The sequence below is a fragment of the Melanotaenia boesemani genome, chromosome 24 (genome assembly GCF_017639745.1).
Source record: "Melanotaenia boesemani isolate fMelBoe1 chromosome 24, fMelBoe1.pri, whole genome shotgun sequence".
Lineage (NCBI taxonomy): Eukaryota > Metazoa > Chordata > Actinopteri > Atheriniformes > Melanotaeniidae > Melanotaenia > Melanotaenia boesemani.
The window spans coordinates 14696056-14719448 of record NC_055705.1 but is presented as its reverse complement, the minus strand read 5'-3'; the positions used below and the strand labels follow the sequence as shown (position 1 = coordinate 14719448).

General features: G+C 40.0%; 3 protein-coding genes across 6 annotated transcripts in view; all 3 read left to right on the top strand.

The window, feature by feature from the left end:
* LOC121635506 (histone deacetylase 4-like) overlaps positions 1-4914 on the top strand; it is a 66829-nt gene extending 61915 nt beyond the window's left edge. For 3 of the 4 annotated variants that reach the window (XM_041978708.1, XM_041978709.1, XM_041978711.1), the window contains one exon: positions 1677-4914. In XM_041978708.1, the coding sequence (XP_041834642.1) occupies positions 1677-1719 (43 nt within the window). In that variant the 3' untranslated portion in view covers positions 1720-4914. The remainder of the gene's footprint in view (positions 1-1676) is intronic. The other variant, XM_041978710.1, reaches the window with a different exon arrangement.
* A 902-nt stretch (positions 4915-5816) lies between these two features.
* Positions 5817-16229, top strand: LOC121635406 (ribose-phosphate pyrophosphokinase 2). Its single transcript, XM_041978528.1, has 7 exons — positions 5817-6113; positions 10064-10247; positions 11722-11820; positions 11967-12091; positions 12363-12536; positions 12716-12875; positions 14264-16229. Exons 1-7 carry the CDS (start codon positions 5992-5994, stop codon positions 14354-14356), a joined length of 957 nt encoding a protein of 318 aa, XP_041834462.1. The 5' UTR covers positions 5817-5991; the 3' UTR covers positions 14357-16229.
* A 798-nt stretch (positions 16230-17027) lies between these two features.
* On the top strand, positions 17028-18954 carry LOC121635407 (thymosin beta-12-like). Its single transcript, XM_041978529.1, has 3 exons — positions 17028-17179; positions 18306-18419; positions 18523-18954. The coding sequence occupies exons 1-3, from the start codon at positions 17068-17070 to the stop codon at positions 18549-18551; spliced, it is 255 nt and encodes an 84-aa protein (XP_041834463.1). The 5' UTR covers positions 17028-17067; the 3' UTR covers positions 18552-18954.
* Positions 18955-23393: the final 4439 nt, after the last annotated feature.

The window sequence follows — 23393 nt, the reverse complement described above, 5'->3', positions numbered from 1 at the left end:
GGTAGGACAGCTCTAACGCGTGATGCCGCCACATTGCCTCAGAATCTTCTGCTATTGTAACTGAGCACTTGCAGACGATTGGCTGACAGCTTCTCAAGGGCTCATAACAAGAGCAATAAATGAGTAATTATTTTATGATTATAATTTCCATCCTCAACTGATGGCAGTGTGTGTCTCTAAATCTTTTAAGTATCTGCATCAACTGCAGCTTAAAAGGTATGTAAGTCATCCGTGGCATGGTCACTGATGCAACTCCATCCTATCACAGACAGTGGCTTTTGCACCTTTTCATGATAACAGCTTAAATGGTCTTTCTTTGTCACGTAGACCCAGACCTCATTTTTTTCCTCCCAAAAGCAGCTGAAACATGGACTCTGTCCACTGTCTTTCTGTCCATCACGTCCAGAGTACTCTGCAGGTTTCTATTCAGCTTCCTCCTTGTGTAATAGTGTCATGTTACATTTGCCTACAGTAGAACTTTTGAATGTATTTAATGAATATTGTTTTCCAAGGTGCTTCTGAGCCCATGTGGCTATATTGTGGTGGTGTGATGCTTTCACATGCAGTTCTGCCTGAAGGCTTGAAGGTCACATGTATCCTGCAGTGATTTATGTCCTTTTCTTATATTGTGCTCTATAGATATTCTTTATCTTGCATTGAGATTTTTAATCCATCCATACTCAGAAAGAGCAATCCTTTGGTGGACGTCACTGAATTCTACATTCATGACTGGGTTCAACACTCAAGCTTTAAGATCAACCTCTAAAAAAATTACATCTCAGGCTATTTCTGATCCTTACAAACTGCAAGTTAAAAAACCCATTTTAATGAGTTTTAGTGTTAAAACACCTTTAATATTAATGTAGATAATTATTAATCAACCATATATATGACTCCATAGAATAAACACATTGCTGAATATATTTTGAAGTATCATGATTCATTTACTGGATCAAAGTTCCCAAAAACAGGGATCGGATTTTGATGAGGAACAGATTGAATTATTTAGTAACTCTCTGTAAAGTCCATCTTCTTTCTATGTTTTTATTTCTCCATCACTTTCCTGCTCCACCAGATTGCTCGTTTTCATCCATCCATCTGTTTTCTGTTTATCTGAGATCAGGTTGCAGAGGCAACAGCTTCAGAAGGGAAAGCCAGACATCGCAGTCTCCAGCTCTTCCTGGGGGACCCCAGGGCATTCCCAGCCCAGGGAGATACTGAATCTCTTTAGTGTGTCCCCAGAATTTCTTTCCAGTTGAAAGACTTCCACATCTTGGTCACTATTAAGATTTCTTGGTCAGTAATTAGGGTTTGAACGGCAAAATCAAATCTAACCAGGAAATGATGGTTGTAAACAGAGGAGCGTTCCTTAAAAGATGGCGCTCCTTTCCCATCATGCAGCACAGCATGATATATCTTCATATTCTATATTATTTGGACTGGTGTCTGTTGAATAAGGGTTCAAACAAATTAACAAATTACAGATTACAGTGTTTGTTGTATATTAGAAAATTTACCAACTTTTCTTGAAACTAGGTTTTAATCTGCTTTCATGAGAAATTAAGAGGATATTAAAAAATATTTTTGAAGTCTTGTACCTGATCCATGTCCATAAAGGCTCGGTCACTATGAGTTTTTTGATGAAGCATGGGGTTGTAACCTTTTGTATTTCCCAGCAGGCCAGAGGATGAGCCCATGGAGGAAGAGGCACCGCTGTAACGGAGGCGGCCGTGAGGGTGTCGCAGTGTTACCATTGACCTCTCCGGAGAAGAGTCTCGACTGATCCCTTCATTTAGTCCCCCTAACCCCACTCACCACGTCAGTCACCTTGATTGGCGGCCCCTCGGCCAAAAACGAGGGAGAGGGGGTGGGCTCAGCCTCAGAGTAGGGAGCCAATCAGAAGACAGAGGACTGAACTGGAAAAAGAAAATTAAAACATAACAGCGTTGCTTGGCAGTACTCGCTCAGAGACTCTTTTTTTTCAGTCTTCGCAACCCTCCTCGTTAGCCCACAGCGGCTAACTGAGTGATCACAGCAGTGGGCGAGTGTCTTTGGAGCGGGGGCGAGATCAGGTCTCATCATGTGCAGAAACATACGGTGCTTTACGCAGCTGCCCTCTGACCACATTCAGTATGGACACCAGGGACAGCAGACGACCCCCAGCTGTCTGAAAGCAGCTCGGGGATTCTCTTTTTTCTTTTCTTAACTTCTTTCCCTACAAAACAGGGGCATCGCGGAGACTGAGATAACATTTTACCAGCCGCGTTCACTGTGGATTCTGGTTGGTTTGAGGAGATTTTTTTTTAAAGATTTGACGGCGAGACTGTCGCCTCACCCAGAGAAGCCTGTCGTTGGAGGTTGACGAGTGAGAGGAGTGCCTTGGTGAGGGTCCACTTGATTTCAGGATTGTTCAGGAAAAGATTGCCTTAAGTTAAAAGATTTTCTCCCCCCCGAGGAACCTGTGCGAGGGAGGGAGGGAAGGGAGATGGAGATCGCAAGAACGACAAAAAGCAAACAATCTTTCAGCATGTTTACTTGGAACGTGATGAAGACAGCATTTATGTCTCTCACAGCCTCTCTTGAAGAGTTACTTTACTTTTTGGATGGATCTATTTTTCTGTAAAAAACAAAAAAAAAGACAAAGAAAGACAGAAAGAAAACGCTTTGTAAAGGTAGTTGCCAGCTTCAGTAGAAAAAAAGGTGCAAACATGGAGAAATTCAAACAAGGATTTTGACTGCAAATTCTCAAACAGGTTTTAGCCTTTAATGTAGCTTCCCTTTAACCGAGGTCATGGCTTTCGACACATTAAAGCATGCATCTGAGCAGAGGCCTGACTTTACCGCAAGATTTCTTTGAATGTTATCCAAAAGAGAAAGCCAAGCAAGAAAAGCCAAAGCATGAGTTTGCATTTACAGTTTCTCTCCTCTTTGCTGACGGCTCGACAAACATTTCACGTATTGGTCCTTTAAGAGAAGGCTCCCAATACCCAGTTAAGTGTTTACTGATTTAATCCGTCGCAGATCAGGTAGGCATTTCTTTACATGTGCTGATCAAGCTCTCATGCTTTGCCAGTTGGCAACTACCTTAGTGTGAGCTAAACATTAGTCATGTATATTGAATTGAATATATTTTGACAGGCAGTAATGGAGTATTGTCGGTTTGTATCTACATGTATGATTTCTGCATCAAGTTGTCAATTTACAATATCAGAAATGTGTTTGGTAAGCGTGTCCACTTTTTATTTTTTATTGTATAAGATTATTTTTCTAACTTTTTTTTTTTCATCCATAGATTTTGTTCTGTGTTTTTATCCGTTTTCAGGATAGTTATAGGGCTGCCATTCACGTACGTAGTGCTGTTGTCATTTCTTGTTCAAGACTTCTTTCTTTCTTGTATTTATCACAAACAAGGAGCAACACTTTATTTCTTTCTACGGCTCCCTCAGCCTTTCTGCATTTTCATCAACTTATGTATTTATAACATGTACTGTTTATAGGAGATTTGTATATGGAAAATTTATAAATTTACTCTAACTAATGACAGCTATGATATTGTGAGCAAAAAACAGTATGGCATATGATGCTACTCCATGAACTTAAAAAGAAAAAGCAGCATATTTAACTCGTCATCGACTGCACTGTTTTTCCAAGTTGCCCTTGAGTGAGTCATTACACGGCACTGCAATCAACTTAACACATTTGATCACTTTGTTGCCTAATCAATACATTCTCCTCCTGTGCATGGGTGATATGCACTTACCTTTCGACTGTGACAACATCATCCATGAAGAGGTTTCCAAGCCGTTTTGATGTAGCTGGCTGAGTTTTCTGCAGCAGGAAAAGAAGACGAGGACATGGATGTCAGGAAAGTGGTATTTTGAGCCAGCTTGGGATGAATGAAAAAACATCAGCCAATCATGTTGCACTCTCACGTCTGACATCTGTTTTCTTTTTTTTTTTTTCCTGCTGGAATCCAACTGATCTCACACTACGACTTTATTGCTCAAATTAACCCCCATGTGTCAACAGCTTTGTTAAATTAGTGACTATCATGTTTATTTTAAGTTGATATCATTTTATAAACTTGTACAATTTGAGGTTGAGTTGATATTTTTCATGTCTTAACAAAACATTCCACTTGTTACTTGTTTGATTTGGCTTTATTTTTAGAGGTGAATTTGAGGTTCTTTTGTAGAAACTTTATTACTTTTTTCTTTTTTTCGCTGTCTGCTCGCGCAAACTTTAACTCTTTGCATGGTTTGTGAGTCAGCATGCCTGCTTGTCTATGTAACAAAAAAAAAAAAGTATTTGCACAATAGAAGAAGAACACTGGAGGACTTTAAAATATAACCTCCCCCAAATGCACCACGTGGGAAGGTTTTTCTTCCTCTCTGGTGGGCAAACAGTTAAAAAGACTTTGTCCAAATGACTCCCGGAGAAGCATTTGATATTTTGACTATCCAATAAGTGATTTTAACACGATTCAGCACTTACAACATGTATGGACTGTGTTTGAGAGGGATGTGCTCTGCCAAACCTTTGCTACAGTCACACCTTAAAAAAAAAAAGAAAACTCTCCCAAAGAATGTTGCTCTTTCAAAGATTTTTTTCAGCTACAGCGGATCAGAAATGATGGGTATTGTCTGAGAAACGGTTTGGGATTTTTTTTTTTTTTAATTTTAAAAAAGGGCATCATTGATTGATTGTCACATCCACCTTGGCCAGTTCTATATATATATATATATATAAAACCACTGTGGCTCAAGAGCGATTCTTGGTTTACATGTAAATGGATAAAAAAGTTATTTTTATTTGTTGTTTGTCTCTATTGATGAAAAATGTTATCTTTCTTTGGGACCTACGCTTTGGACATTTCATCTCTTAATCATCTATAGAATATATTTCTGAAAAATACAAACATCTCTGGTTGTCTCATTGTTTTTGTGGTTTTTTTTATGTCTCACAACAAACTGGTTTTAAGATGTGAAGGCTCTAATCTAGATGATTGTTAAAAGACCTGAGGACGCTCATATCGTGTTTCTCCTTTATCACCTCAGAGATGAGAAGATGAGATGCTCTCAAAGTCCCTGTTAGCACAATACAAGCCAATTAATCAATAGCAGTGAATGTAGAGGCATTCCTCAGCATATCTTTAATTTTCAAGAAAGTTCTTTCAATTTCTGACCTTTACTGGTTTTGAAAACTAGCTGTCCAGCACATGATTGCAATGATGCTGGACTTGGAAGAGGGGGGAAAAAAAGGAGACGTAGTAAGAGTCTCAGATGACTTCTTTTTGAGTGGAAAATCTAATTATAAAGCCTAGTGTCACAAGAGTGCATGCAAGATTCAGGCAAAGTCCAAGCAGAAGCTGTCAGATGACTCCCTTCGGCTTTGATTTTCTTAGATTAATTTTTGCAACAATCATTTTAAAAAGTGATGCAATCAATAAAAACTAGTTTGTTCTGCCAGTGAAAATCTGATATGTTGCAAATATTTTTTAACAGGCTGGAAAATGTAAATCTTTGGGTTTTTATTTTAGCAAGAAAAAAAAATTACACATGAAAAAAATTAAAATAAACCTATAAATAAACCAATTATTAACTTAACAGCAATTTAAAAGAAATGCCTGTTTAAGATGTGATCGATAATAGTTTAATAGTTTGACTGAAAGGTACAGATGTGAATTTTTAAGCAGATTTAAACCTACTTTAAAGTTTTATGTGCCCAGGGAAAATCTTGTGTGTGTTTACGTGTACCACGTACCAGTGACATCACCGTCCAATGAGGAGCGGGCACTTCCGTCACCATGCAAATACAGACCTGATATTTCCTCTCTACCGACGCTCCTCAGCTCTGCAACAGTGCCATGCCAGAACCGCAGCATTAGCAGGCTCGTTTTCCCCCGTCTTCAACACCCTCAAGCGGGGAGGTCCTCTCTCTCCTATTTTCTTCATATTTTTCTCTTCAACTAAGTGCACAATTTTTTCGGACATGCCTAACATCGTGCTTTTCAGCGGGAGCTCCCACCATGATTTGTCCCAGAAAGTGGCAGATCGACTGGGGCTGGAGCTAGGGAAGGTGATAACGAAGAAGTTCAGCAACCAGGAGACATGGCAAGTATATTTTTATGCGAATGTGATGCTGTTTTATTTATTTGGCACATATGTAATGTGTTAAATTCGCGTTTTCGTGCCTGAGCCCATGACTCAGGTGCCTCATCCTCGGTATCACATGTGGAAGGGTTAGCTTTAAGCTAACGGTAGTTTACTATTTAGCGGGCAGACTTGTAAAGGGTACACGTGATTAGCTAGCCACATGTAAACACACCAAGCTAGTTAGCTAATGTCGGCGTTTACTTTATCGGACAAAGGCTCTAATAATGGTGTATTACTCTTTCTGATTAAGTGACTACATGTCTTTACTTAATTATTTATTTCAAACACGGGATTCATATCACAAAAAGTCAAAGTGAGCCAAAAAAGAGACAGAACAAGAGTCGCTGAAAGATGGCGTAATGTTGTTTTATTCGTTTCACTGTTACCTGTGCGGTGTGTGGCCATCTGGTCACATTTTGTGCCCGTGTTGAAAACGCCCCCTAACCCATCTCTTTTGTTCTAAAATAATTTAGTAATACCCCATGAACTAGAAGTAGTATATATATATATTATTACACAGCGAAAACGTGTAAGGTTAGCCACAAAGCTGCAGCCTGTCGCATGGGAACTATTTTAACTCAGCGCCGTATTGCGTTCACCTCGCTAGCTAGTTGGCTTTTTGGTGTTTGGTTGAAACGTTAAAATACACAGAATTACGTTTTATAGTAATTTTATGTAGGTTAATAGCCTTCGTGGTCCGAAATGTGCGAACAACTAACGCTGTACGCAGGCGAAGATTGTGGATGCTGCGTAGCTTACTGTCATTTGAGACGGATGTACATTATCTCGCTAGCAAAAGACGATCACAAAGGGCTCAGTCCTCTTATTCACACCTTATAGGAGTAGAATTTCATTAATGCCACACAGATAAACATAGTCAGTGCAGTATTATTATTAATATTATTATTATTTTATTGACGAATGTGTCTCAGAAGCTTTCAGTTAAACACGATTGAAGCTCTCAGTGCCGTCTTAATAACTTTCCAGCTCATGTCAGGAAAGTTATTTACGTAACTCTCCAATGGTTGAATCACATGCACATATTTTGCGTTAATTTCCAAACTGGCCTGGCTGATTATTTGTTAAATGAGTGTCAGTAGGCTTGCAACTAGCCTTCTTTTCCGCAGCATTGCTGAGGTACTTTATTACTTTTACTGGCTGGTTTTGAACACAGTTGGTTCAGGTCATGTATGTTGTTTGAACCTGTCTGCAGGATGACCTTACGGCCTTGTTGCTGGCCTCATCATACAAGTGTTTTTCCACTGCAGCTGTAAATTTAACATGCACCTGTGGCAAAAAATATGAGCCTTCAGCTTTCTACTAATTGCAAAGATGCACATTCATTATTAATGCAATAAGAACTTTTCAGTGTGCTTTGTGATGTGGTGGCTCAGTGAGCATTAACATAATTTGAGTTGGGTTTTATTCCTGCTGGGTCACTCGCTGATGCTTTCAGTCTGGGTAAAAGCACCCAGCATGCACTGTACTTTGTATTTTCATGTCTAATCTCACTCTCATGTATTAAACAAGGTCAGAGCATTTAATGGTGTCCAGACCCCTTTATCCCCCTACAAGTCCTCTTTCTGTTGGTGATGTTTGTACTCACAGCGGTAAAAATCCAGGGAAAACTCATATTTATGCACAGAGTAATCCCCCCCCCCCAAGGAAACACTGCTGTTTTGTGTGGCACAGTAGTGCAAACAAAGATTATTTCCTTGTCTTCTCACACTAATAGGGAGTTGAGTCTCACAGATGCTAATGTTGTGCCATGTTTTGCCAAGTGACTCGCAGAGGTCAAGGACTAAAGTGAAAGGAGCGAGTTTAATAAGTTTTTGTTTGTTTTGAACGAATCAAACGTCAAAATAAGTATTTTGTTGTTACAAGATGGCATGTTTGTGGAGCCTTAAGAGTACAGAGCATAGAGCAATGATTCATACAAAATGTAAAAGCTTAGTTTACATGTATATCTGGATAAACTCAGGAATAGAGTGTAATTGGGAAAATGTAGAAAAACTCATTGTTATAATTCTCCTCATGATAGGCATTACTTTTGCTTCTCAGTGTTTGGTAAAACTCTGTCTTCACCTTGACTGCTGTTCAGTTTGTGTTGGGAAATGTTTTAAAGCAATGCCCCAAATAACCGTATTCTTAATATTTGTTGTATGAAATTCAGCTCAAACAAAGCCCACCAGGGGAGAGATTAAGAGGGGGACAAAGCAAGGATTTGAAGCCATTAGCTGGCTGATTTCACAGACTTACGGGTGTGTAGCAAAATGAAGTGACCGTCTACACTGATGCAAATATACAGCACTGTATAGCTTAAAAAATAAATAAAAGTAGGTCAGAGCTGATTAATATTTCTGTTAATGTCTTCAGTTTTAACTGCTGCATGACCAACTGGTTAAAGATATGTTGTATAATAAGAAAAATAACGATATTTGATTTACAGCACATCCAACTGACTGGAAGCTTGAAATTTACTGACTAGATTTCTCTGACTCGTCAGATTTTTAACACATTTTTTTTTTAAAGCGAAAACCATCTGATGTTACATTTAATGTTTTTGAGTTTCTTTCTGAACTTAACTAACTTTAAAACTACTTTCAGTCAGAAGTTTTTATTTTTTTTTTTTAATTGGCTGGTTGTGCTTCAAATTTAATAATTAGAAATCTAAACAAAAGTGGAGCAAATGCTTAATTTATCCCTGAAGCGAAATCATGATAACTAATATAAATAGATTAAATATAAATAAGTTATATAACATAAAATATAAGCCTAGTACTGCAAAAATGATTAAATGGAATTAGTCTTTATTTCGTTTTTATTTATATAAAGGACTACACAAAGAGAAACATGCACATGTTTTTTACTTTAAAAAATGTTAAGTGTAATATCAGAGTTTAAACTCTGTTATAATATTGGCTTCAGTGTCAGTTTTTTTTTTTTCTGTGTAAGAAAAGTTACTGTTTTTGTAAGTAAAAGTAAAAAAAAATAGTTTTCCCATAAGCTTGTGTTGACAGATGCAGTATGAATAACATCTTTTTTGGGGGGAAGGTCTTTGTCGCCACATTTTGCTCTTTGAACCCGTGTTCGGTCACAGCTTTGATTCCACTAAACTAAACATGTTAATTTGAGGTAATAGGTTTGCATGCTTATTGATTGTGGGCGCTGCAACAATGCATCATCATTACAGCTTATGGCCTGTCTCAACTTTCAGATAAAAGTTTTGAGGCTTTGTGACCGTCAATACAGACCCAGCCCTCTGAACAACTGACCATGTACAGAGATCACATGACTGGGGCCCAGAGGACCTAATGATCTCCCACAGAGGAATGTTTCACACACATGTTGCTCATTTTTAAATAGGAATGCTTCATGCTGCTTTCACACTGAATGCATTTTTCCAAAGCATCTCTTAATCTTCGAGCCTTAAGGTTTACTCTCCATCTTAGTTCAGATCTCCAGTGAACAGCTTGTTGGAGTATTTTTGCATCCAGATGGGAAACTGTAGTGAGGAAGCTGATTTAAGCTGTCAAAAAGCTTACAAACTTTTTTTTTTTTTAACTGGCCACACCATACAGCGGTTATCTCCCAGTTATCTGGGGTCAGGCATTGAAGAAAACAGCGCCCCTGCACAGGGCCACCAGACTGAAAGTCTTTTGTGTCTTTTTTGTGGTTTTCTTTCTCTTTGTAACCATTGTTGTTTTTTGTCTGAGTGCAGAGACCATCGATTAGATGTGCTGTTGCACCAAGGTAGTAACAATAGAATTGCTTATGTAGTTCAGTCTACAGTAGCTACAGTGTGGTTTTGGTCCAGCTCCATTCTGGCATCAGTAAAGGTGTGCCTGGTCCAAAGATGAAAAGTTAATGTGATTGTGTAATGCATTATATTTTTGTTTTTGAAACAGTGTGGAAATAGGTGAAAGCGTGCGCGGAGAGGATGTGTACATCGTGCAGAGCGGCTGCGGGGAAATCAACGACAACCTGATGGAGCTGCTAATTATGATCAACGCCTGCAAGATTGCTTCCTCGTCCCGCGTCACTGCCGTCATCCCCTGCTTCCCCTACGCCCGGCAGGACAAGAAAGACAAGGTAACCTGCAAAGCTGCAACAGATAAATGCATGTTAAAGGTCATCATTTTACTCCTGTAGTGAAGGTGGACACGTTTAAACATTGATGCAATAATGAGAAAGCTTAGAGTTTAAGAGCTGAAAGGTCACAGCAGAGAGCTGGTTTGCATTCTGAATCTGGTTCAACTCTTGTAAATCATTATCTTGTGTTGTCTCAGTTAATATAACTACAGCAGCAAATCAGGTTTGTTTGAAGCCATAAGGTTATTTTCAGCTTGATGGCACACAGTTTTCCTAAGAATTAGATAGAATTAGTTTCTTCTTGTCACTGTTGCCTGCACATGCAATGAGCTTCAGTTGCCAAAAATAAACGCTCGTTTTACTCACATGATGTGAGGGTCAAAACTATGCAAATACTTTACCTCATCCACAGACAAGGATTTCTCTAAAATTTAACAGTTGCAGGTTTTCTGCCAAAACAGAAACTGGAAATAACTTGCGACACCAATTATTACAGTCTGGAGAATGCATGAAAGCAAATATAAACAAGTTCTTTTACCGTCTTACCTAAGATTAGAGTTTTTCTTTTGTTTTGTACACTTCAAATGGCAGGAATAAAGGCAGAGAAATGTGTTGCTAAAGCTTTGGGCTTTGCATGTTTTCATCATTTGCTAATGCCTAAATTGTCATATTAGGGTTATGATTGTTTTGTACCATATTTATTGTTAAGAAAGGACAAGCTAAAATTTAAAACCAGAACAGACTCACTGTCCTAAATTAGCCTTAGGAGTTATAGCAACAACATAATATCAATAAATACAGCTTTGGCTCAGAGGGCAGTGAAGTGGATGGGAACAGATATTTACTAACCCTGTCTTTTCCTGATTTCCAACCAGGATTTGTTGATCCCAGTCTCCTTATCCAGAATTCAAAAGTCATCTCTTGTTCGGGGAACTTCTTGGGGGAAAAAAAGATTCTTACGAGCTTGGAACAGATATTACAAAAATATGGTGTTTCGAAGAAATTACCCTTTTTGTTCCTATTTAGAAATACAAGAAGCCCAAACTTTAGCTTTGGGCCAGTTATAAAATAATAATAATAAATCTTCCTGATACCCTTCAATAAAAAGGATTATTGTTTACAAATGAGGAATGTGAAAACATTTTGGCAAAAATATCTGAATAATTTCAACTCAGCTGAAACTTCGCTCACTTCATTGCTGGTGCTTATAGAGCAACCATCCAGTTGCCATGAGTTTCCAATCAGATCAGCCTTTGTCCACAGCTTGTTTAGTGTTTAGTCAACAAATTTTAAAGCCTTGAACACATTAAGCCAAGCAGGTGATGCTCCAGACTGGCTTTGATGGAAAACTTATAGACCACTAACAACACAAGATCTCCAGTTTTGCACATAGAGACAGAACTAAGTTCTTGGCAAGCGAGTTTAAAACTTCTTCCTTCTTCACTTACTTCAAGCTGAGTGTTGCTTGTTCCAGAGTCGAGCTCCTATATCAGCCAAGCTGGTGGCAAACATGCTGTCTGTGGCTGGTGCAGACCACATCATCACCATGGACCTTCACGCCTCACAGATCCAGGTCAGTTTGCAACCTTTACAGCCGTTTGTCAGTCCACTTTGTCAGCTGGAACAGGGAAAATTGTTATTAAAAGATTACTTGTGTTCAAATGACTAACAGAAAGTTGTTTCCTTTCTTTCTTTCTTTTTTTTTCTTTTCCCTGAAAGGGCTTTTTTGACATTGCAGTAGATAACCTATATGCAGAGCCTGCTGTACTGCAGTGGATCAAAGAAAATATTCCTGAGTGGAAGAACTGTATCATCGTGTCTCCTGATGCTGGTGGGGCAAAACGGTAAGTCACCATGGTAAAAGGTCAAAGAACAACACACATCTTAGTGTGATGTAATCTTAATAGACTACAGATAATAGTTTAATAGAGTTGTAAACAGCTGATGTGCATTCGGAGTCCTGTTTCATCACATCAGCAAAACCTCTGATTTTCATCTGCTTCGTTCGGCACTTTTTTCCAGTTACAAGTCATTTTCTGTACGAACAAGCTCCTTCAGGAAAGAGGACAATGAAAGTTAAAGGTTCTTTCTGTCTGTTTCCTGTTTCCTCCTCAGCGTGACGTCCATCGCAGACCGTCTGAACGTGGACTTTGCCCTCATCCACAAGGAAAGGAAGAAGGCCAATGAGGTGGATCGAATGGTGCTGGTTGGGGACGTGAAGGACCGCGTGGCCATCCTGGTGGACGACATGGCCGACACCTGCGGCACCATCTGCCATGCTGCCGACAAGTCAGCATCCTTTAAAGCCTCTTTGTTACATGAAGTCTGTTAAATACTGCCAACTTTTGAACATGGATGTGGTGACTCCATCATATTGAACTGCTTTCATCCTTTCAGATGTTGCATCCTAACTTGTCATTAAATCATCTGTGTTTACAGCTAGTTCACAGCTTCACTCTGTTCTTTAGGTTAATCGATGCCGGCGCTACAAAGGTCTACGCCATCCTCACACATGGCATATTCTCAGGCCCGGCCATCTCGCGCATCAACAACGCCCCGTTTGAGGCCGTGGTGGTAACCAACACCATCCCACAGGAAGAGAAGATGAAGGCATGCCCAAAAATACAGGTATCTCCACCTGCTTTTACCAGAAATAAACTAAAACTGTCCTGCAAGTTTTACATGTTTCCCTGCTTCAACATACCTGACTCATATCAAAGCTTAATGACAAGCTGTTGGATCTATTTAAGTAGATTCAGGTGTGTTCAGAGGTGGGTAGTAACAAGTTACACTGACTTCATTGCATCCATGACAGAGTAACTTTTTGAAATATCGAAGAAAAAAAAAAGGTTCAAGGTTACTTTATTAATACCTGTGGGTAAGTTTGTTTTGCGGAAACATTGATAGCATTTGGCATTCCCTAACAAAACACACATACATTAAACCTGACCGACAGGTACTTGACCGAGTGACAAGACAAAAATGAAAACAAAAAACTTCTCAGTGTTGCACCAACATAGCAGCAAAGATGAGTAAAAAGATAAAAATAATATAAATAAATACAAGATGGTGATATTGGAGACTTTTGGAGACTGACATGAAAGAGTATAGTTTACTCTTTAATGAGGAGTGGGAGGAGTAGGGGAAGTCAGACACAGCTAAAATGATCTGTTCCTCCATGTTGAAAGTGTTTGCAGACTGTGTTCTCTAGCCTGCTCTCAGCTTATTGGTCAGTAGGTGAAATCCTCGCTGGTTGGTTGTAGTGCCATGCGACAAAAATTAAACACTTTTCTATTTTCTTGTCACGTTGCAAGCCCCCATGTGCTCGTTTACGTGAGCGAGCACAACATTTCACATGCACGAATGTCGCCTGTAGCTTGGCTGAAGGAGGGCAGCAATTTTTGCCTCGTCGCACAAGTTCCATAAGAAACGAATGGAGAATGAAGGACGTCGCCTCCCGTGTGTCGAACCCATTAAAGATCTCCGGCCTAGCTAAGGTTCCACATGGATCGTTTAGCATATATTAGCAACTCAAAGACTTGAAATAAGTTGCTAAGAGCCTGAAGTTATCAAGAGAAGATGTGGGGTTATACTCTCTTAAATTGCTATCTGCCTTTTTTCTGTGTAACCAGAGGCAATCCCTGCTATTCATTAGAAAACATACAGGTTAAAGGCTCTTTTTAGTCCTAAATCTGCAGCATGCACACGTTTAATTACAGACTGATAATTGACTATGATGGACAGCTGTGTTCATCATGGATTTCATGGACACTGAACACACCACGATTAAATCTATATTACAAAATAGTGTGGTGAACAAAAATATATTATTGAGGCGATTTAATGGGAGAATAAGTTTTACTTCCGGTGATATCTGAAGCTGGACGTTTAAGTTACTTAGACACTGCATTGGAGTTCTTATTATTTCGCCAGCAGCAGATGCAAACATGAAAACGATTAACAATGCTCAAGCAGGCTTTACACTCCTTCCACTTCAGCCTTGTCATTTCCTCTAGGTCATCGACATCTCCATGATCCTGGCAGAGGCCATCAGGAGAACCCACAACGGTGAATCTGTGTCGTATCTGTTCAGCCACGTGCCTCTGTGAAGACCATCTGCCTGCCCCCACCAAGCCTCCCACCAGGTCACTCGTCTGGCACTTCTGGCTTCACATTCTGCAGAAAAGGCTCAAAAAGGTCCTGATGGGTTTCGGCCTAATACAAGTGACTTTTTAAAAGGTCACACCTACGCATTGTCAGTGACATTTTCACCCAGCAAAGTAAAACACTTTTCTCTTTTCAGACCAAGTTTGTATTTATGAGCATCATCAATCATTTCCTGTTTCATTTTCAGCCCTGAACCATGAGCCTTCGACCAAAGGGTCCATTAACGTCACATCTCTCTTTATGCTTTTACCTCAAAGAATTTACTCTAAATGAAGCATATGTCATGCATAAGATTGAGGCTTCTTTCTGCATTAAAGTAATTTGAAATAAAAATGCTGGAACTCCCCCCAAATGTTTGTCTTGACAGCTCCTGCAAGTATTACTAACCTTTAACTCACTAATAGTCTGACTTGATTGTAATATTTGAATCTTATTTTATCACCAGGCCCCTGACAATAGTTTGAAAGGTACGCAGCCGTTATATAATTGTGTTGATGTGACCACAGTTTCATTTACACTATTTTTTAAAACTTTTTATCGTACTTCACCAAATGTTCTGATGCATCTTCTGTATCATTTTCTCCCAAAAAGCTACTGTCCCAGCTTATGGCAACCCTCTGATTTTTTTTTTTTGTATTAAAAATTAGTAAGATATGAGGTGTTGTGGGTGCATTGCCCACATTCTAAAAAGGTGGATGAAATGTGATCAGGCCCGAAGCTTTTAGTGTTCAGATTCCAGCCACGATTTGTCGTAATGTGTGGTCGTTGTGACAGCTAACAGGTCGCTTCAGTTTAAATGGAGCAGGTTTCACTGTTCTCCAGAAAGTGGCTTAAACGTGGATTGAAGATAAATGGTTTATATATATATATACATATATATGTAACACAAAAAGCTGTTCATTTAATAATAAAGCTATGAAAATAGAGTGCAGAAGCCATCTTGGTTGTCTCCATTTTGCTTCTTCAGCAGACGCAACTCTTGCGATGCTTTCAGGTTTCCTGCAGCCTGCATTACCCATAATGCAACTTTACAAACTGGGGGTAATCATCTCTGGGTGAATAATTCTTGTGCCAGTTGAGCTTCATTTTAGCTCACACTCAGCCTGTTTAAATTGAAGGATAATTCTTTTTTTCCACTTTTAATTTGGATAAACATTTTTGTAATAAAGTTGAGCATTCACAACTCTTCTCTCCCTGATGATACTCCAAACCAAACTTTGTAAAACTGCCTCAAACATTCACCTGACTTCAGTGCTCAAATTCTAGCAAATATTTAGTGTAAACTGACCTTTACCATGCTAAAGCTGATATGTCCAAGTGCAAGTGAATGCAGCATGCAATGTACTAATACAATATGAGGGTTCTACATCAACACTAACATGTTTTTATCATAATAAAGCATTCATACAGCATCAGCTTCTTACCCACTGCTATATGTGTGATAATCTGTCCCAACTGTTTACATTTGATGAAGAGGATGTAAAAGTCAAAGTCACCAGATGTGACCACCATGCAGTTAAAGCTGATATAACTGCTTATTTGGCTCAAAGTTTTTCTTGTTGTCAGTTAAGTATTAATGATTCACTGCATATAATACAGGATCATCCTAAGTAAACAACTGCATGAAAAAAAGTCGTTTTCTTTCATAGATTTGACTTTTTGTTTTAGATGACCACTTCCAGTTCATGCTGTTGCTATCTGAAGGTGCATCCTAAATGCATCTGAGCCCAGAAAAGTTTATTCACACAGGTTGCTTTTAAATAGCTTAATGATCTGCTCAATAATTTGTTGACAAATAAATGTTTTCTACCCATCTTTGTTTGTCAAAGACTCGTTTTTTTAAAACCTAATTATATTTGAGCGACCCTTTGAAATTTCATGTTCTTGTTTAGTGTGGGAGGTTTGTACACTCTGATCACACGTCCTTATGGGGTGAATTGATTAATTAAAGTGAGGTGGAGTCCCATCTGTCCACAGACAAGGAAGACTGATTGGCTTTGATTTGCAAACAGCCTGTCTGATTGACCACAAATGGCAGGTGAAATTCTCTGGAACAGCAATCCAGTTTGTTTTTCATTCTCCACTAATAACACTGGAATTTTAATTATAAGTGGAAAATAATTAAATATAAAGAAATTGCTTTTACTCTTTCTGTAACTGAATGTAAGGTAAACTTTCCTCAAAAATGAAACAATAAAGGCACACAGACCTTGCATGTTGTCAAGTCAAACATGGAGATTTAGTGAAGATGCTGTTAAGCTGCCACCAGGTGGAGCTCAACATGCATGAATGCCAGACAAATAATGAGGAAAAGCAGGTTCTAAGTCACAGGAAAATAATTTTCAGATAAAGCACAGCTAAAGTCGTACTGCTTGAGAAAAGTCTTTTGCTGTAAGAATTTGTAAAATAAAAAATATGTAAAAGTCATGATGCAAAAAAAAAAAAAAAAGCCGAACCCTTCAGGACCGCATTTACTTTTTTTTTTCTTATGTATTTTAAAATGACAATAAACGGACGGACGTCCATTCAATCTTTTGTGATATAAAAATATTTAGCTGCTTTGTTGTTTTTTATTTTGGTCCCAGAAGATGGAGGTTTTATGCTCCGCCAGCAGGGGGATTTGGGGGATTTGGAGGATGTGAGCGATGTGGTGATGTCAGATGTCATTAGCATATTTCTGACTATATCTGATGCTTGCGCAAAGACGCGCCACTACTGCTGCACCGCACTGACCAGAGACCATCCAGCCATCAGACAACACATCGGTAAGCGCTTTTTCATCAAACACTTCCAGCACCTTCTGTGCTTCGCCCCCACGTCTGCGGCTCTGGCAGAACTAAACTGTGGGATTAATGTTGGAATGTGGTGAAGAAGCAGAGGAATGATGTGGCGAACGTGAAGTGGGATTAAAATAAAAAATAAAAATAAACAAGTTCTTAAATTCCTATCTGCAGTATTCAAAAATAACAAATCCCTGTTTGTGTTTTAAAGTGACAACAAGCCAAGCATGAGTGCTTTTTGTTTCAATCGCTAACCAGCTCCCTTTGTTGCTGTGTGTGTATGCGCTCGAGCTCCATGCGCTTAGTGCCGTTATCAAAACGCAGCTTTTTAAACAGTCCACGACGCTTTCATGGGTCTCTGAACGCTATGTGGGCGTATTTCAGCGTGGGCTTTCTTTTTCTCTCAAAGAGAAGTGGAGTGAAACAAGATTTTAAAAACTGAGGTGTGAATTGAAAAGGAGAGCAAATCTGGGCGGTGGTTCCTTCAGACTGCGCCCCAAGGGGGGGAAATAAATTACAAGTGAATTTACGGATGTTGCACGGCTTTCATGTGGACGCTTAAAACTCGACATTTCACCTCACAAGATAACTTGTAACCCTTTTTTTTTTATTTAGATTATTTGTAAGATGTGTGTCCAGATAAACAGTCTTGTATCCGCAGCTACACTCGGTGTGCCGACCATGGGAACTCCTTTTGTTATGTAAATGTCGGCCTTGAACTGCGTTCAGTGTCATTGTGTCTGTAGCGGCTTCTCCCTCGTGTGCAACATCCCAGGCTGTGTGTCGGGTAGTGGGGATGGATGGCGGTCAAATCGGGCTTGGCTAAACCCGCAGGGGAACAAAAGGAGGCGGACGCGCATTTGACGAAGTCTGCGGTTGCGCGTGTAGCATAACTGAACAAATGACTTTCGGTGTCTGAGATTTTAGGCAACGCCCTTCTGATTTTTAAAAACGTCAGGGTAGTCCACATGCTTGACTGGTTTTTACTATATTAAACTGCGCCATTATCACGCAATTGTCTGTGGCCTTTTTAAAGCAAATCGTGCTTTATCTCCTGCTTTTTTAGCCTCTCTGCAGACTTATGTTAACTCAATTGTCTCCCTCTTTACAGACTTAACTGCAACAATGAGCGACAAGCCCGACGTTTCAGAGGTGAACAGATTCGACAAAACCAAGCTGAAGAAGACAGAGACGCAGGAGAAGAATCCCCTGCCTACAAAAGAGAGTGAGTTCAGGCTGCATTGCATCACTACTTAAAAAAAATCCTGTTATGCTTGGATATGACTCTGATTTTTGGTATCAACCTTTTTTTTATTTTTATTCCACAGCCATCGAACAGGAGAAGGCAGCATCGTGAAGCCCCTCTCTCCCGACATGCACTGTACACCCCCACCTCGTCCTCCTGCATTGCCTTGTTTTCAGTCACTTCTTTATAGCTGTATAACTTTGTAACCGAAATTATGAAACGACGACAGTAACCAAGCTGCACAGCCCGTGGACGGATGATGCCTTCGTCGGGGCAGTCGGGCCCTGTCCCCCCGCCCCCCCGCAAATGTCACCTTTCATGTTCGTCTTTCTGTCGGGAGATGATTTTGTCTGCTGCAGAGAGGGAGGGGCGGGGATAAACACCAGAAGACGGTTCCAAAACAAATTGTCTCTATACCATCGCCTTGACTGCCAACTTTGACGTGCAACGTGTGGGATGGGGCGTGGCCTGCGTCCCAGGAAGCTCATCAACGTCTCACACCCCCTTCACCCCCCTCAAAAAACACCATCTTCACCACTCAACTTCCTGTGTGGCTGCTTTTGCGCCAAAGCTAAGGCCTCAAGCCTTTTTTTTTTTTTTTTTTTTTTTCTCACCACCTAATTTTCGGAAATGCACAACTTGTTTGCTGGCCAAAATGTAAATGCCCCCCAAAATTGATAGTGTTTGTCACAATGTTTTCTCTTTTTTTATATATATGTTCACAAGGATTTAAGTGTAACAGATTCCATCTTGATCTGGAAGACGGACCTTATTTACGGTTAAATTGTAATGTACTTTGGCCATTATGGCTTTTTTCTTTGGGGGGGGGGTTGATTTTTGGGGTAGCTTTCATGTTGCAATCTCTGAATTGTCTCAAATAGGGGTGGGTGGGTGGAAAAATGATTCCAGTAACTGGCTCTGTGTGTTTGGGTTTTTTTGCTTTGAACCGTAAATCAAAATTCTTTTGGAGTTTTGTAAATTTCCAGCAGTCATGTTACTCTGCCACAAACCATTACCAGAAATGGAAACCGTGAAATGTTGTAATAAAAATTTGTTACTAAAGAATGTACTGTCGAGTGCTTCCTTTAGCCAAGCCGCACAAATCCTCACACTTATGCACTTAACACTGCTGCACAATCCTTGCGCCCAGAAGCAATTTGGAGCATGCTTGAACCAGTTAGCTGTTGGATGCTAAATAACATTACTTGAGGAGTGAAACTTGTTTTGTTGAAGGGCTTTAATATATGAGGTGGACTTTGAAGGGATGACAACTGCCAGCTTATGGCTCACTTTAAAGCTGGTAATTATAGTGGGAGGCACAAACTTTGCCTGTAATTCAGGAAATAAATCTCACCAACTGAAAAGCTCAAGTTCCATGCACTTTAAAGCTAAGCTAATGGCTGTCAGAATTGGGGTAATCTCACATTGTCTGTCTAGCAACCTAACTAGCTGTGAGCAGTGGCTCATGGGACATCCTATCCTGACCTGACCCAGAGTACAGGGTGTAGCCTTAGCAGGAAATGTACTTAGGCCTTTGTCCTAAAATTAGCCAAAGCCTTAATATCATTAGCCAGCCATCGCTGATGTTAACCTGGAAGTGGCATACATTAAAAGTGTATAAGTAATGGAAGACAATACTTGAGAGCTTAAATGAGAAAATCCCTCCAGTCATTCTGATTGTAGTGATCCATATCCTATGCTTACAGCTAGAAGTGATTACGAGGGATATGACTGAACATTGAGTCAGATGGGTCTTTGTTTCAGTATTGATCAGGTGGATAAATGCCAGTTACTGAAAGCAAAGAGGAGACATGATCAAAGAACTTTGGTTTCTTCCCTCTCTGGCTGAAGATGTGATTGATCTTCGCCAACACAACAGTCTGCAGATCTTGCATGTTCATTGGTGTAAGTGGATTGCTGTTAAATCAGCTGTTCCTAATAAGGTATTAATCTGCGTAAGGGAGGAGGGTGCAGGTTAGTGGGCTAGTGTAGTAAGACTAGGCCAGTTCCATGGTCTCAGATGGGATTAACACCTCCCCTTCCCTTGCCTCTCCCTACTGGAGATCCTCTGGAGAAAGTTGAGGGTTTAGTTGTGGAGCAGCTGATGGGGTGGAATCATTATTGAGGGGGTTGGAAGGAGTCAGATGTGTCAGCACTGAGTTGATCCCCCATGGGTGTCCTGTCTGGTAACCCATGGCAACAGCTGCTGCTGAGTCACTGCCTGGTATTGGGCGGCGCGATGCACATCCTGATGGAGAGATTTTCTCCCTGGCAAGTGGTCGGCATCAAACCTGCCCTGCTGGCGTGTTTGGAGATTATGAAAGCATCCCATTCTACTGGGTTGTCTATATTTAAACGTATTTGACCATCTGGCTCCTGCAGCATTGTGTCTCTACTGGACTCATTTCTTTGTTGCTGGCATGCTTAACAGAGTGGCTGATTGATTAACGGTCAGAGACTAAACACGTGGCACTATTAAGAGGCAGCTGTGCTAAACGATTGTCTCCCTGCACTTAATGGACGTAGGTTTATAGATGTGATTGATTTGGGAAGGAACTTTTTCAGCCAGTTTAATAAAAACTGAAATATTTTACAGCAATTGGGTAGATTTCCATGAAATCTGATGATATCAACAATTCTGAGAAGACATAAAACACAACAGCTCTGATTACAATCTTATCCTCTCCTGCTGAGCCACCAACAGGTTATCATTTGAGTATTATATGCAGTCTACTCTTCTTCTGAATCAGTTATCTATTCTCACTGACAAAGACAAACACTGGGTCTGCTGTGGATTTCCATGGCAACTACACACCCAGGAGCTACATTTGTTGTCTCTATCAAAAGGGGGAAAGCGCCTACCACTAGCCACATGTTAACACTTGACTATTTTTGTTAAAAATATCTGCCTTCACAACTGCAGAGAAGCAAACAGAAACAGGAGGCCAAACAGGAAGTACATGTTTAGGGCAGCATGTTTGTGTCATTATTACAGCTTCCTGTTTAAAGCAAATCTCTTTAAACAGTCTGAGATCTTTTAGTTGTGTGCTGCTATCTCTGCTGTCAACACACCTATTGTGTGATACACACATACACTGAAAGAAGAAGGTTAGTTGAAAGCAGCTAATATGCAGCATTTGTTATTTAATTCCCTGCTGCTGCATCAGAGTTAATCAAATGCAACTGCTCCCCAATAGTGTTTCTTTTTTTTTTTGGCAACATATGGCAGCATTAGGCACATGAGGTCAGTTTAAAATATGTGACTGATGAGTAATTCAATACAGCTCTCAAAGTACCCGGGGACTTCCATGTCTTCATATGGAGGAAAGTTGAGCTGGCTGGGATCTTTTTGAAGTAGGCCAGAAACAACACAAGAAGTTTATTATTTTATTTTATTTTCTGTTTGCATTATAATAGTGAAGTGTAACGTAATGTATTTGGAAACAGACTAGCCATAATGTTGATATATCGATGCTGGAAATCAGTAATGTAGGCCTGACGAGACAATCAGTCATATGATGGACAGCAAAGTAATAGAAGGAATCATCATATCTGCAGATGAGTTTTTTTTTTTACTAAACTGTTAGGGGTAATTTATCTATTATTTATACCTATAAAATTAAGAAAAAAATGTTCCAGTTGTAATTTGTTCTGATTTACACATTTTAGGTAGGAAGATTGATTAAATGATTGGTGTCACAAAGATGTGAAAAACTGATAAAATCATGCCGAAAATTATTTAAATTAACTGCTATTTGAGGTAGTTCTACAAACTAGGGTACTTCTGATTTTTTTTACACACTGCTTCTGCATTTTCTTTTGCTTTTACAACAGGGGTCCCCAAGTCGTGTCCTCGAGATCTACCATCCTGCAACTTTTAGATGCAACCCTTCTCCAACACACCTGAATCAAATGACTGACTCGTTACCAGGCCTCTGCAGAGTTGAATGACACACAGATGACATCTGATTCAAGTGTGTTGGAGAAGGGTTGCATCTAAAAGTTGCAGGATGGTAGATCTTGAGGACCGAACCTGGGCACCCATGTTTTATAACATTACATCCTGACATGGCGCAGTGACAAGGACTTAAACCCTTAATGTTAACAGAAGCTGATCACAAAGTTGCTCTATTGTGAAACAAATATTCACAACAACAAGAGCTTCAAAATGTTTCACCAGTCATGTCCTCTTTTGTGCAATGTGTTTACAGATAAGTACTGTTCAGGGTCCGTGTGAGGAGGAAAGCGGGAACTAATTTTTTATAGCACTTGTCTGTACAAAGGCACAAAGTGCTCAGACACAAAAAGGTGAGCAAAACACTCACAGGAGCCAATTCCTTGCTGCATGAAAAAAGAAAGGAGAAAAATTACCCTTTGCAACTATGAAGTGAGTGCTACCCTTCAGATTGCATGAATGATAATTGGAGTCAAAGGATTGGTTAAACTGTTAATTACACTGTCACATTTATGAACTAAGAGAGTAATTGTGGCCTCATATTGCAGACTACAGCAGGCTCAGCTGCTTGTCTCTAGATGGGGTTGATTATCCTGGACATGCTCTATTAGTCTGGCCCCTGGTGGGTCCACGATCGATGCTGCCCGAGTAGTGTTGACAGTCCCTGTTGCTTGTAAATGCATTAGCCAAAGCATGGTGCAGAATCAATGCAGCTGCATAGAGAGCAGCACTCATCACTGACTAGATGAGAAACTCCTGAAAATACCAAACCACAAGACTCCTGCAGCTCAAATCACGCAACTGATGTGTCCCCTTGATGCAACCGTCAGGTGTAAACACAGAGAAGCTCTCACTGCTGTCTTCAGGGTTCATACAAAGCGACAGCCCCGACATTTCCTCTGAGCAGAGGCTGCAGGCGACTGCCACGATGCAGACTTACCGCCTCCTCCCCTGCTGTAGGCACAGATCTGCAAGTCCTCTTTCTCCTCACTGGAGAT

What these genes read in the sequence shown, in the direction of transcription:
- LOC121635406 (XM_041978528.1), top strand. Translation starts at nt 5,992, where the DNA reads ATGCCTAACATCGTGCTTTTCAGCGGGAGCTCCCACCATGATTTGTCC. An exon ending in GGCAGGACAAGAAAGACAAG is followed by an intron (nt 10,248 to 11,721) that starts GTAACCTGCAAA and finishes TGCTTGTTCCAG; the next exon opens with AGTCGAGCTCCTATATCAGC. An exon ending in ATCTGCCATGCTGCCGACAA is followed by an intron (nt 12,537 to 12,715) that starts GTCAGCATCCTT and finishes TCTGTTCTTTAG; the next exon opens with GTTAATCGATGCCGGCGCTA.
- LOC121635407 (XM_041978529.1), top strand. Translation starts at nt 17,068, where the DNA reads ATGTCAGATGTCATTAGCATATTTCTGACTATATCTGATGCTTGCGCA. An exon ending in AGCCATCAGACAACACATCG is followed by an intron (nt 17,180 to 18,305) that starts GTAAGCGCTTTT and finishes CCCTCTTTACAG; the next exon opens with ACTTAACTGCAACAATGAGC. An exon ending in TCCCCTGCCTACAAAAGAGA is followed by an intron (nt 18,420 to 18,522) that starts GTGAGTTCAGGC and finishes TTTATTCCACAG; the next exon opens with CCATCGAACAGGAGAAGGCA.